Raw genomic sequence first — 13,120 nt, forward strand, 5'->3', positions numbered from 1 at the left:
AAAAGGTAGTTCTAAAACATTTATTAGAACATTTCCATATTTTACAGGTTTTATTTTTACAAACCCAGAAAGTTTTTACTTTAAAAATATTAATAAAACAGGCATGAAAAGTATGTTGACAAATACTAAACAAATTTATTCTGCGGCCTTTTATGCTCAATTGTCCACCTTAGGCTTTGACGTTTGGAAAGACAACATTGAGACAAAAACTGTTTGGGGCACAAAAGACTGGCAGGTACAAGCTTTAGAAGCATTGTTCAGAGCCTGCATCATCCCAGAACAAATACTGTTCTTAACTGAAACTGTTCAACAGACATCTTGTCTTGGCCTGGCTAAGATAAAAGATTTAAACAAACTGTCCATACCTAAGCCAACACCTGATAGTAATTTAACCTCAGGTGAGGAGGTAGACATAAATCATATTTTTCTACAAAACAGAACACATCCTGAATGGAAAAAATGGTTAATCTGGCCCACAGACACGAATAACTGTCAAGATAGATTCCTGAACAAGACACAAGGGTTCACAGTAACTCTGCCAAGATATATCCAAAGAAAACATCCAGGGATAATAACAACTTATAGTGTAGGAAAACTATGCCTTGAGTGGCTGCAGAGATCCACACTTCCAGAAATAAAACAAAACTTATCTTTGCTTAAAGATGGCGTTGATTTGTGAGAATTCTTACTGGGACCTTGTAATTCACGTCATAAACGTTTCATATATGCCGGTATATACGCTGCATACAATGAAGCATGGAAAGTCACGCAAATGGAAACAGCTGAAAGAATATGATAAATTGACCGTATTAATTTAGAGAAATCACTCTCTGTAGTTGACAATGGGTTAACAACTCTGTCGTCCAGAATATTTTCTTTGGACAGCATTGTATCCTCTGCCATAGACATAATGGAACAGGACTTGCTAATGTTACAACATGGCCAGTCTCAATAACCTTATATAATGCTGTTAGGATGGACGTTGCAAAACCTTCGCTCTGGCTATGTGCCTTGGTGTTTAATCAACACTACGTCATTGTTTACTGCATATAACCTTACAGATAAACAATTCGTGTTGGCACAGAGGGGAGCAGACTATACGGTGCTGAGCATAGAAAAACTGGAGAGATTACCATTGACCGTTTCCGAGAAACCATCAGTTGAATGAATAATACATGGTACCATCACGATACCAGTGACGACTTTCCAGTTTCAGTATTGCTTAAAACACATACCAGCAGGCCTGTATAAAAGGTTGGGTAAAGAATACATTAAGTTGACCTGGGATTTACCATACACACACAAATGTTGGAGTGGGGGAAAGGAGGAATTTCTTAGTGGTAAAAATTGTAAAAACTCACTAAGCGATACACTGTTATGTCAAGGTATTAATTTACACGGAGCCTGCGATGGTTCTTCCGATAACCTTTCTTGCCACCTGCAAGGTTGGCCCACAGCGGTGATAGATCCAATTTTTAGGCAGCTATCCAATGGTAGCTACATTATGTTAAATGATCACAGCTGTTGTGGAATGATGCCAGGAACAGGCTATCTCGTTAGTGTGTCAGCCAGGGTCACTTGTTGTATGCAAGTATTGTTTCCTAAAACCAAGACAGACGGGGAGTCGCCACTATGGCCTTCACTGAACATCTCTTCCATACAAATTGATACTTTAAGCAGAATGAAAGCCATTCTTTTGCAAAAAACTGTGCCACTGACCTCGTCAAGAGAGATGTATGATCTGCAAGTTTAAGGTCCTCTGCAGAGATACATGCATTATTATCAACAAACTGCCCAATACATTTCCCAGAAATGTTCGGTCGTATCTTTAACATGTCTGATACCAGCGGTATTGCACATGTATTTAAGACGATTTTTTCAGGACTGTTAGCACCCTTTGAAGCAGTCCTGGGCATTTTTCCTAACTTCGTACACTCGGTGTTCGGCGGCCTGCCTTTCATTTTGGGACTCGTAGCAGGGATACTATTTTTATTCCTCCTGCTCCGTTATGGCAAATCCGGCCACCAGCGATACCTAAGTCAGCATGGAGAATGCGCTCCAGGCCATGAGGTATCGTGACAGAATAACACAAATCCTTGGCTTGGCTCGTTTGAGAGATCTGAATACCACATGGTTCCTGTCATTCAGACCAATCTGGCAAGATTGCATCTTACCTGTTCTATGGTGCGTGCTTTGTGGAGAGGAATGCGTGTTAGATATCTGTCTAACACTATCATCGGCTATGCCAACGGATGTCGACGCATTACTGGGTCTGGTAACGGCTCATGTGTTGTGTTGCCCCCAACGGCTACCAATCCTGATGACAGCATTTATTGAGATCTCACCGGCAAATCCAACTGGAGGTGAGATACGTGGACCGACAGGCACACAGGTATCTTCTGCTATGAGCATTGCTAATGCGGCTGACGCTGACGGCGATGCTTCCCATCTGTGTACAATTGACCATCTTAATGAAGTAGTTGAACTTTCATCTACTGTGGTAGACTATTTCTTTGCCAGCCTGGATGACTTAATGTTTTCTCCTGACACCGAGAATAACTTTTGAAATTAGCTCACAGCATTCTTTCGAACTCTGAAATTCGACCTTCACTTTTTTTCAAAGCAAAAGCTTCCAAGTTTGGAACTCTATTTCACTACAATTTTATTTTGACTTTTTTCCAAAACAGACTGAACTTTGGCACAAAGCAATCTGCTTAAAGTAGAATTATTCTTAGAGAACAAGAATTCTTTGACTACTTCCTAGAAACAATATTGACCTAATGCACAAATTGAACTAGCTTGTATATTCAGCTATGGGATGGTCTCGACCTTTTTTCTGTATCTAGAGCCATTTCATAAATGTAAATTTCGTGATTCATTTGGTTAGCATTGCTAATATCATATCATATGCTTACAATGAAATCATTGCCCTTAAATGCATACTGTACAAATGCTCATTTTGTGTATGACCATTTTTTTTATACATTTCATGTATTTTTAGGGTGGGATTGTAGAAAAACACATGCTCTAGCTTTTATGTTTAGTACTTATCTTAGATGAACATGATAACGTGGAGTGGGTGGATGTTGTGAACCATTTTAGGACACTATTGTAAATTTCCCGATTCATGCCCTTATATAGGTATAAATCACTATGTCCTTATATAGACATAAGAATCATAACCATATTTAGTCATAGGTCATGCAGTCCAAATACGGCAGGGCTACTTCCACCAGTTCCGAAAATCTACAACGATTTCTTGGAAAACTCGGCTTCAGCAGCTAGGGACTTTCCCTTGCTCGAGAACTGACTTGTCCAAGAACTCATGGAGATTTCAAATAACTGAGAGTCTTTAATGACGTTATTATGTCCACCTTTACGTCAAACTCGGCAACTTCAAGGTATAAATATGCAATCACACAGTGGTTTGGAGCAGTTCGACTATCTACTTGCCCGACGCATCCTGCTACAGCAAGTGCCGAAGGAAGCAGACCCTCCAACAGACGCAGAGAGAGACGCTGTCTTTTCTCCTGCCGAGAAATCCAGCTCCGGTGTTTCTAAGCTACCCTTAGGGGTTGCTAGGAAATCGATTCCTGAGCCTGACCTTCTTCATTCCAAACTAAGGTATGGAGCTGACTAGACCCTAAGAGAAATCTTGGACAGATTCTTGGTAAAAGAATACTACATTTATGCTACACCTCAGTTACTTCTTCCCTCGTACTAAGCTTAAATTAGGTACATCGGGGTAGGCGTATTTTAGAAGCACCAGCTGAATACTTTTAGCCTCTGTTATTTATGTATGTATTTATCTATGGTTTAGGAACCATACAATGCTCTTACAGTATTATTTTATTCTCCTCTTTATACTGTATGCATTATATTTTACAACCAGTTTTACGATTGTAGCAGTTCATTTCTTATGCTTGAGAAAGAAGACTGTTCAATAAAACCTTTTTATTTCTCTGCACCTCTAGTGAAACGAAGCATGCACGATTGACTGAGTGAAATATCTATCTACTGTTTCCACGACTCTGATGATCAGTTTTATCTTGGGGAAACAAAGTTGTCATGTTTATGCGTTTGTCAGAAACTAATCCCTTCTTGTGAATTCGAGAAAGTTTCTAGTGACCTCTGTGCTAGCTGGCACTCACAATTAAGTCTAATATATTTGATAGAGACCTAGTAGACCTCAGTCCTACGTCTAACCTATAGGATATATTATTCCAATGCGCAGAGCCTATTGGGAATATAAGAACTACACTACAGAAGAGAGTTGGGGAGGAGTGTGAGCGAAAGATGAATGTCGAGTTAGGGAGGGAAGGTAAGAATAAAAGAATATAACAAGCAGCAGCTGTTTTGAAGTGCTTGTGCTGGCCTCCGCCTTGCAGGATCGAGCAGCGGCAACGCAAGAGCCATATGTTTTCAATTAGCACGCGCGCCGCTGCTCGCTCCCGCAAGGTGGATGCCAGCACAAGCACGAGTGTGCTTGAAAAGGAGCAGACAAATTTCTAAAGGTCATCTCCTTGGGCAGCGCATGCGCGCTGCCTAGGCAAGATCTAAAAAGGGTGGGAGCCACGTGCCAACATGCTTGTGGGTAGCAGTCAGAAGAACCATTGTAACACAAAGTGGCATGAAAGAACTCTTGAATTTCAATGCAAACCATAATGAGTTATGGTCAAAAATTCAAAATCCAGTAATGGAATAATTATTTGCCCAAAAATAATTTTTTCAATTGGCTGATGTGGGAGGAATAAAAAAGTTAAAAAAAAATACTTCACAATGTACAGGAATGCTATAGTTAAAAAGTAATTTATACTTATGCTAATTCAATCATTGTAACATAGTATGATATACCAAATTCAACAATCATATATTACAAAACTCACAGCACTCAAGGAGGAAAGGCACTGATTTAACTCCTTGCAACAACAAAAAAAACTTGAATTCCCACTTCATCGTGTTCATTGAGTCCCATAGTGAAGGAATCAAACCAGTGTATCCATTGACATCCTCTTAGATTTAGCATTAGTCATTTCTCCACCTCACAGGTTCAGTTGTACCTGCTCCAGTACTAACCACTGTATGTCCTCCACTCTGTGGATAATCATGCGGAATTTTTCAGCAAAAGCATTGCGCATCAGAAATGGCTGCAGAGCGGTAGTATTCTCTGCCTTGCTCTTTGTTGTGTTTAGGCCCACAAAAGGCAATTTACAGTGGCACATTATAAAATAGATGACATTTATGCTATTGAAATTGGTGTGGCTAAGCAGTTCCAATGTAGTGTCTCCATATTCCAACTCTTTGGTTTCCATGCATAACTAAGACACTTTTCAGATGCCACATTTATAACATTTATAATGGCCTGGCAAAGGTGGGAGATTCCAGTGTGAATGGATGATAGACTCTTCAGAAGAAGGAAGAAAGGACCTAAAACATAATGGCTAAAGTTACAACCCCTCTTAAAGGCAAAGGGCAGCTAGCTGTTCAAGTTCATCTTTTACCAGATTCCAGTGTTAGTTGATGACCTTTTTAATTGCATTAGTTACTTGCATTTTAATTGCATTAAGGTACCCCCGTTCAAACAAATTGTTGATCAAGTTATCTGATTCAAGGAAATAGTCTGATTTTACAGCACAGTTGCGTCTTTTTTTAACAAAAAGCCTACATGAGAGATTTTCCGGTAGGCTATGTGTGGGATGACTGGAGTACCCAAAAAATGTGGTACATTCCATGGGTTCATGGTAAATAGCGACATATAATGTCTATAAAATTCTATTCCCTGTTACTGTAAGTCTTAGTGAATTGTATGTCCCCTGATTGCTTGTTTAGCCAGTCCAGAAAGGAATTAAATATTGTGTCCATTACCAAATCATCAGCAAGCTGCTCCATGGCATTAACTTATGTCATGGAAAGCTCAGGCTTCGGTCTTCTTGTGTATTTGATGTCACTTGGAAGCTCTTGTTGAAAAGCCTCGGGCTACTTGTAGTTACTTTCTATAAGTCTATATGTTTAATGCAGGTTATATATGACAGAAGAAGAGAATATATTCTATATATTACTGCTACTGTAGAACAGAGACACCCGCCCAGTCATATACCAGCGGTGGTAAAGCTATGTTTATACACAATAATATAACCCACCGTTTAGTATGTGGGCATATTCACTACGACACCTGCAATGCTTCTGCTTAGATTACATTGCTTACATTTAAAGTACTGCTATATGCTGCAGTTTATGATACTGTGAAATTGGTTTTGCTCTGGGATGAATTACCTTACTCTAGACCAGGAGAAAAAAACAAAAGGAACAGCGTGTAAAGTTAAAAGATGACAGTTTGCTGGCTATGGCAAAAACACTATCTCAACTTTTAGAAACTGGTCCTGACAGCACAACAAACGTGCTCCGGTTTGATGAAACTACATTACACCAGCATAGATTGGATAATTGCCCATCAATTTTTTATCAGGAAGTGTATATATGCACTACCAATTATAAATAAGCTCAGATTTGGTGATGGCACCAGTTGTTTAGCAGTCAAAGCGCGGGAGTTGCTTCCAAGCATAAAATGGACAACATTTCCTATGTTGCGGCAAAGTTCATTTTAGTCATAAACAATAAAGACATGGCATTACCGTAGTATATCAAAGAAAAAAATTCGACAGTAGAGCAACGCATACTATACATCATCCAAAACCCTAACTGCCCAGACGCGTTCGTAATTTAAAGTTTCTACGCAGGAAGAGAACACATTCTGTAACACACCACGACCCAATGACCTAGGGGGAGGAAGTGAAGTAAGGGACAGTATTTCAAAACACCCAAAAAAGCCTAACAGTATTGGACACACCTCTTGGGACACATTTATCCTGAGTCCCCCATGTAACACGGGGTGTCCCGGCGTGTCCCCTTAGCGCGGGGACACGCCGGGAGGCGCCACCAGGCGCTTTATAAACTCCTATAATAATAATAATAATAACACACCCATCAGGACACACAACTATGAAGGCGGACATAACAAATATGACCTCCGGAACCATGCTGTACACGCTACCCCATTCAAACTTCAAATCACAGTCAGCCTCCCAAGCTTGTCGAGTCACTGACACTCTTGAAGATGCCTTGAGCTGCCGCCACCTGTTTAAAGACAAACTTTTCCCCCTGATTTTACCATCTAAGCTGAGTGGAATCGGTCAACATCGCTTTAACTCTAGACTCTCATCTGCTTCTTCCCAAATCTGACTGCCGCACAACTTCACATCCTGGTTGTCGGGTGAAAGCTATTGTGGCGCCTGTTACACAGTGGCACCACAATAGCATCCTCATCCTCATCCTCATATTTGGTTGCACATATTCCTTTCAGGTGGGGTCTGAGACGAGGAGTGACATCACTGGCCTCAGCACCAGTACAGAGAAAGAGGGGTAACTCTGACCTTCAGCCTAATGCCACACTCCATCTGCCAATCACAGCAAGAGGTGCTCCAACATGTGACCTTCCCATAGAATGGGTCCTGGACCCCCACGGAACATCACATAGAAGCTGTCATTCCCGATCCTAGTTGGCTCCGGCCCTGGAAACATTTCACAGTTTAAAGTGCATTTCTTTCCTGCTTAGACAGTTAGGTTAAAACTTAGTAATGGCTTCTGGGCTGTTAAGGGCAAAGGAACCTTTTGTGTTCAATTAGACAAATTAATATAGTATAGAACTGCCTAAATCACATCACGTCCTTACCAGAGCCCATGATTAGGAATGATGCCTGCATGCCCGCTTGCTGAAATTCTCCTACTTCTGTATCCAACAGCCAGGTACCAGCTTTTGAGGGTCTCATTTTCAAAGACGCAAAGGCACCTTTAGGAGAAGAAAAAGTAGAACAAATAATTATGAGCAAAGAACAAGAACTCAGTCCTTATTAAATCATGGTATTGCTATTCACAAACTTAGAAGCCGTTGAAAAGACCGTCCTTAACCCTATAATGATGACAATGACGTGACTTTTTGTAATCAATATGAGTTGTGATAACCTTGAAGCTCTCCGGATAATATACAAGGATGCCACATAGCCCGAGAGAAAGAATGGAATTGGCCCCTGCTCTATTCTTTTTTCAAGGAGATAAAGCTTCAGATCAAAAAGCACGAAGGGGGGGCCTGGTTTCGGCGCTGATGCAAAATGGCGGATCCCGTTTGAGCTCCGCTCGGTGGCGGAACTCGTTTCTTCATATGAGCCGTCTCTCTGCTACCTTCACATCTCAAAACACCGGGAACTTTCACTGGATGATGCTGTGAACATCTGTGCTTAATTCCGAGCACTTCCTTGCCCTGGTTATCTGCCTAGCAGCTCCGCTCCTTTCTCCTCAAGTTGCGAGCGACCACCATTTTGGGCCGTTGCGCTCGCATTCTCAACAGCCGGTAACTTTTCTTATCTTTCTCTTTTATGCAATGTGACCCTTTTGCCGGCGGAATGTTATTACTCACAGTACCTCAGGATATATTACATTAAAATGACTACTGCTCTCTACTATTCGACGTGGGAAAAAAGCTTTCTATCTTCATGCAGCCTGCCATCCTATTTCTTTACTTATGCTACCTAATATGCAGGCATGAAGCGCAACCTCTTCTACGGTATGGCTCACCATGGTTTTTGATTGCAGTTTGATACTATTTGTTGTCATTCGACTTTATTTTTGACTGTGAGCATACTTATCCTGTGACGTGTCTTTCTCTGAGACCCCTCTCAGGATTTTTTTCTTTTTTCCCGCAATCTCCTCCTGATATTTCTTTTCTTGAAGTACGTCTTTTGCGCTTATACTATTTTTGAATGACCTGATTTCTGCGCAACAATTTGGGCTGCGCTATTTCCAGTTTTTAATTCAGATAGCCTTATTTTTTGGCAAGGGACGTGGGCGGCCGCCATTATTGGCCGCTGAGCTCACGTTTCCATACTATATCTTTTTGCAGCAGGCTGTTGGTCTGTTATTTTTATTATGCCTGCGTACTTCACTGTCCTCATTAACTAAGAATAATCCTTACATCAGTGTTTTTTTTCAGAGGAACATATTCTGCACATATTTTACAATACCTTGTTTTCTTCATTACAATGGCCAATGATTTCCATTCTACTAGGTCCCCTACCACAGGCACGAAACCAAAGAGGCACAAGAATGATCCACCGTCACTTATTCAATCCTCATAGAATCCTGTTCTGGACTCTATTTTGGATGAGGTGCAAGGCCTTCAACCCTTCATGACTGCCACAAATGAAAAACTGAAACAAATAGAAGATAGATGGATTGTGATGGAGAATAAAGTCTTGGAGCTGGAACAACGAGCCAGTGACTTACAGGATATTTCTACTAAGATTCCAACACTTGAGCAGGAAATTCATAAACTGAAACTCCACACTGAGGACTTAGAAAATCGTAATCGTCGTAACAGCCTTCGCCTTTATGGCCTTCCGGAAAATGTTGAAGGCTCCAATATGGTCGTGTTCCTTCAGAAATTTCTTCCTGAGCTTCTCAATCTTCCTACTTCTGGATCTCCCCTCAATATACAAAGAGCTCACCGTTTGGGTCGTCTCGCTCCCAATCCTACCAAACCACGTGGTATCATTATGCTCTTTTTGGAGTTTACTGAACTTATGACTGTTCTGAAGGTTGTTAAACTAAAACGCCAAACTCAAACGCCGTCTCCTCTGGTCCGGTCATAACATCTTTATTTCCCAAGACATCTCTAATGCAACAAATGCTCGCCGGAAAGAGTTCCTTGCTCTAAGTCCTCAAATGAGACATCTTAACATTCAATATGGCATACTCCATCCATGCCTCTGCAAGATCACTCATGATGGGCGGTCCCGTTCCTTTGATGATCCTGGAAAACTTAAGCTTTTTCTTCAATCATTCTCTTCCAATGGAATGGACACTAACATCTGTTTCGTTTTTATCTCTTTGTATACCTCTAATTGACTTATCCAGATTATTTTTCTTAACTATGTTGCTTTACTTTTTTGCATTATAGTTTTGTGTTTCTTGCCTTTGACTTTGCTCTATTGTTCTTTCTTTTTCTTGTTTCTCTTTTCTATATTGTGCTCTTTTTATGGCTCTCCTTTTCTTATATCTCATTCGTCTTCGTGTGCTCCGCCTTGCTCCGCGCCACTATGCTCCCTCTTCATTGTCTTCTTCTCCTCGTTCAGGTCTGGCTGTTCTGCTTTGATCTGTTTGTTTGTTTGTTTGCCTCTCCTTATTCTATCCCTTCTCTCCTCTCTTCTTTCTTTTTTTGCTCTGTTTTCCACCTTATGCCCTTTTTTTCTAGCTTTATATATTTTCTCATTGTTCTTTTTATCTATTACTTTACCATTTGCTTCTTACTGTCTTCCCTACATTTTTCTTATCCGTTCTGTATTGTTAATTGTATCTGCATTATTCCAGGTGTGTGTTGACAAAGTGTGCTTTTCCCTACCATTTTTCACTTATAGATTCTCTATGTGGTGTGTTTTTTTTGTAGATATATTCCTGATGCGTATTACCTCCGTTCGTGTATTACCCTCCTTTCCCTCCAATATGTGTAAGTTTGTTACGTGGAACGTCCGTGGTCTTGGGAATCCAGTCAAAAGGCAAAAGGTACTATCCCATTTATCTAAACTTGGTTCTCAGATATCGTTTCTCCCAGAAACACATTGTACTGAGGCGGAATCTATTAAGTTAAAAAGGCAATGGGTGAGTCAGGTCGTTTATTCTTCTGCTTCGAGTAAGAAAGGGGGTGTAGCTATTCTGTTTCATAAATCATTATCAGTACAAATTTTATCTACACAAAGTGATGATGATGGACGTTGGGTAATGGCGAAGATTGAGATGCAAAATAAAACTCTGGTTTTACTAAATATTTATGTCCCTGTAAAACCGGACCCGACATTTTGGCACAACATTAACATTTTACTTTCTTCTGTAGATTGTCATAATATTATTGTTGCTGGTGATTTAACCAATGGTTTGATCCATTTTATGATAGATTATCTACCTGCAAGTTTAACCCTGATAAATCTCATAAAGCATTCCAGTCAGCCATTGCCTCTCGTTCCTTATATGATGTTTGGATAACTTGTAACCCTGATTTGCTTGAATATACTTTTTTTCCAATGTACACTACACTAGATCTAGAATTGATTATATTTAGTTAGTAAATCCCTGCTTCCTTCTATTCAATCTTCTGACATTGGTTCTATTTTTATATCTGATCATGCTCCCGTTCATGCTGTACTAGATCTATCACTCACATCATCTCATTTTAGTCGATGGAAACTTAATAATTTTCTATTATCTGACCCTGTTTTTATTAAAGAGTCTACCTCCTTTATTAATGAATTTTTTAGTTTAAATAATCCAGCAGACACATCTGTCTCTAACAATTGGGATGCTTTTAAGGCCTCATTTCGTGCCTTTACCATTTCAAATGTCTCAAAAAAAAAGAAAACCACAAGAAAAAAGTATGGTGATCGATTACTACACCTTAAACAATTAGAACATACATATTTCACTTCTAGATCACCTTCTGCTCTTCATAACTTGATTAAGGCAAAATCTGACCTTAATAAATTAGCTACGATCGAAGCCTGTAATGTTTTGCTTAAAATAAAATCTAAATATCATGGAGGTCAAAATAAAGCAGGTAAGATGCTTGCCAACTATTTGAAAATTAAATCTGATTGTAAAAATGTTGGCCCTATCATTAATGAATCTACTAACAAATTAGTGTCATCTGATGAAGATATTGCCGAGGTTTTTTATAAATACTATCAATCTCTGTATTCTGATGACACTTTTCCCACTGAACACAATTTGGATTCTTTTTTCTCTGTTCTCCCAGCCCCCCCGCTCTACTTGATGAATTTAATGCATTAGAGAGAGACATCTCATCTCAGGAGATAACTAACGCTATTAAATCCTTAAAAAAATCCAAAGCCCCGGGACCTGATGGTCTGCCTGTTGAATTTTACAATACATTTCTCTCCATTCTTGTTTCCAAACTTTTGACACTTTTTAATTCTTTTATTGCAGTTGCCAAAGCCTCTGGCTCCTTCCTGGATGCCTTAATCATTATAATTCCGAAACCAGATAAAGACCATTCCCAATGCAAAAATGATCGTCCTATATCTTTAATAAATTATGATTGCAAAATTTTTGCCAAGATTCTTGCATCCCGACTTGAAACAGTAATCCCCTTATTAATTAAAACTGACCAGGTTGGCTTTCTGAAAGGTAGATTAGCATCCGATAACGCTTGAATGTTTGCTAACATTATCTCATATGGCAAAACATACAAGTCACCCCTTGCAGCCCTGTCTTTAGATGCCGAAAAAGCCTTTGACCGTATTAACTGGCAGTTTATGTTTGCTACTCTCCAATGGTTTTGTTTTGGACCCTCTTTTATTTCTCTTACTAAGCTATTATATTCTGGTCCTCGCGATAGTATTTTTGTTAATAATCACTTTTCAAATTTGTTTTCCCTTTCCAGAGGTACAAGACAGGGATGTCCACTCTCCCATGTATTATTTATCCTATGCTTGGAACCATTCCTGGAATGTATTCGTGTTAAATCACTGATTACTGGCTTCAAATATAATTCTATAGAAACTAAAATATCTGCCTATGCAGATGATATATTGATTTATGTGTCTAACCCTGTTGAATCACTCCCTAATTTTATGAACGAAGTCCACTTGTATTCCAGTATTTCTGGATATAAGCTAAACCTCTCTAAAACTGAAGTTCTACCCCTGAACCCTTTATGTTACCAATTCATGTTCAAAGATACCAATTTTGCCTGGTGCCCCTTGAAAATCAAGTACCTTGGTATTTGGTTCTCTTCATCTCTTAATGCTACACTCAAACATACATTTCATGCTTTGCTCACTTAAATTTTCCTTCTCCTTTCATGGTCCCCCTTATTCCTCTCATGGTGGGGCAGATTGGATACTATTAAAATGATGATAGTCCCTCATGTTCTTTACACAATATCTATGCTAACCCTTCGGATCCCCCTTTCTTATTTCTCTCAAATTAACTCAGCCTGTATAAAATTTTTGTGGAATAAGAAACACCCATGAATTGCTCTTCTGAAACTTATTCGCCC

At 39.7% G+C, this 13,120-nt stretch overlaps 1 protein-coding gene across 3 annotated transcripts in view; it reads right to left on the minus strand.

Moving 5' to 3' along the window:
• F5 (coagulation factor V) overlaps nt 1–13,120 on the minus strand; it is a 786,312-nt gene that overhangs the window by 156,950 nt on the left and 616,242 nt on the right. For all 3 annotated transcript variants that reach the window (XR_015299279.1, XM_086934096.1, XM_086934094.1), the window contains exon 18: nt 7,730–7,846. Coding sequence is in view for 2 of the 3 variants with exons in the window: in XM_086934096.1 (XP_086790222.1) it covers nt 7,730–7,846 (117 nt within the window). In the remaining variant the exon portion in view is untranslated. The remainder of the gene's footprint in view (nt 1–7,729; nt 7,847–13,120) is intronic.

This window comes from Lissotriton vulgaris, chromosome 8 (assembly GCF_964263255.1).
Source record: "Lissotriton vulgaris chromosome 8, aLisVul1.2, whole genome shotgun sequence".
NCBI lineage: Eukaryota > Metazoa > Chordata > Amphibia > Caudata > Salamandridae > Lissotriton > Lissotriton vulgaris.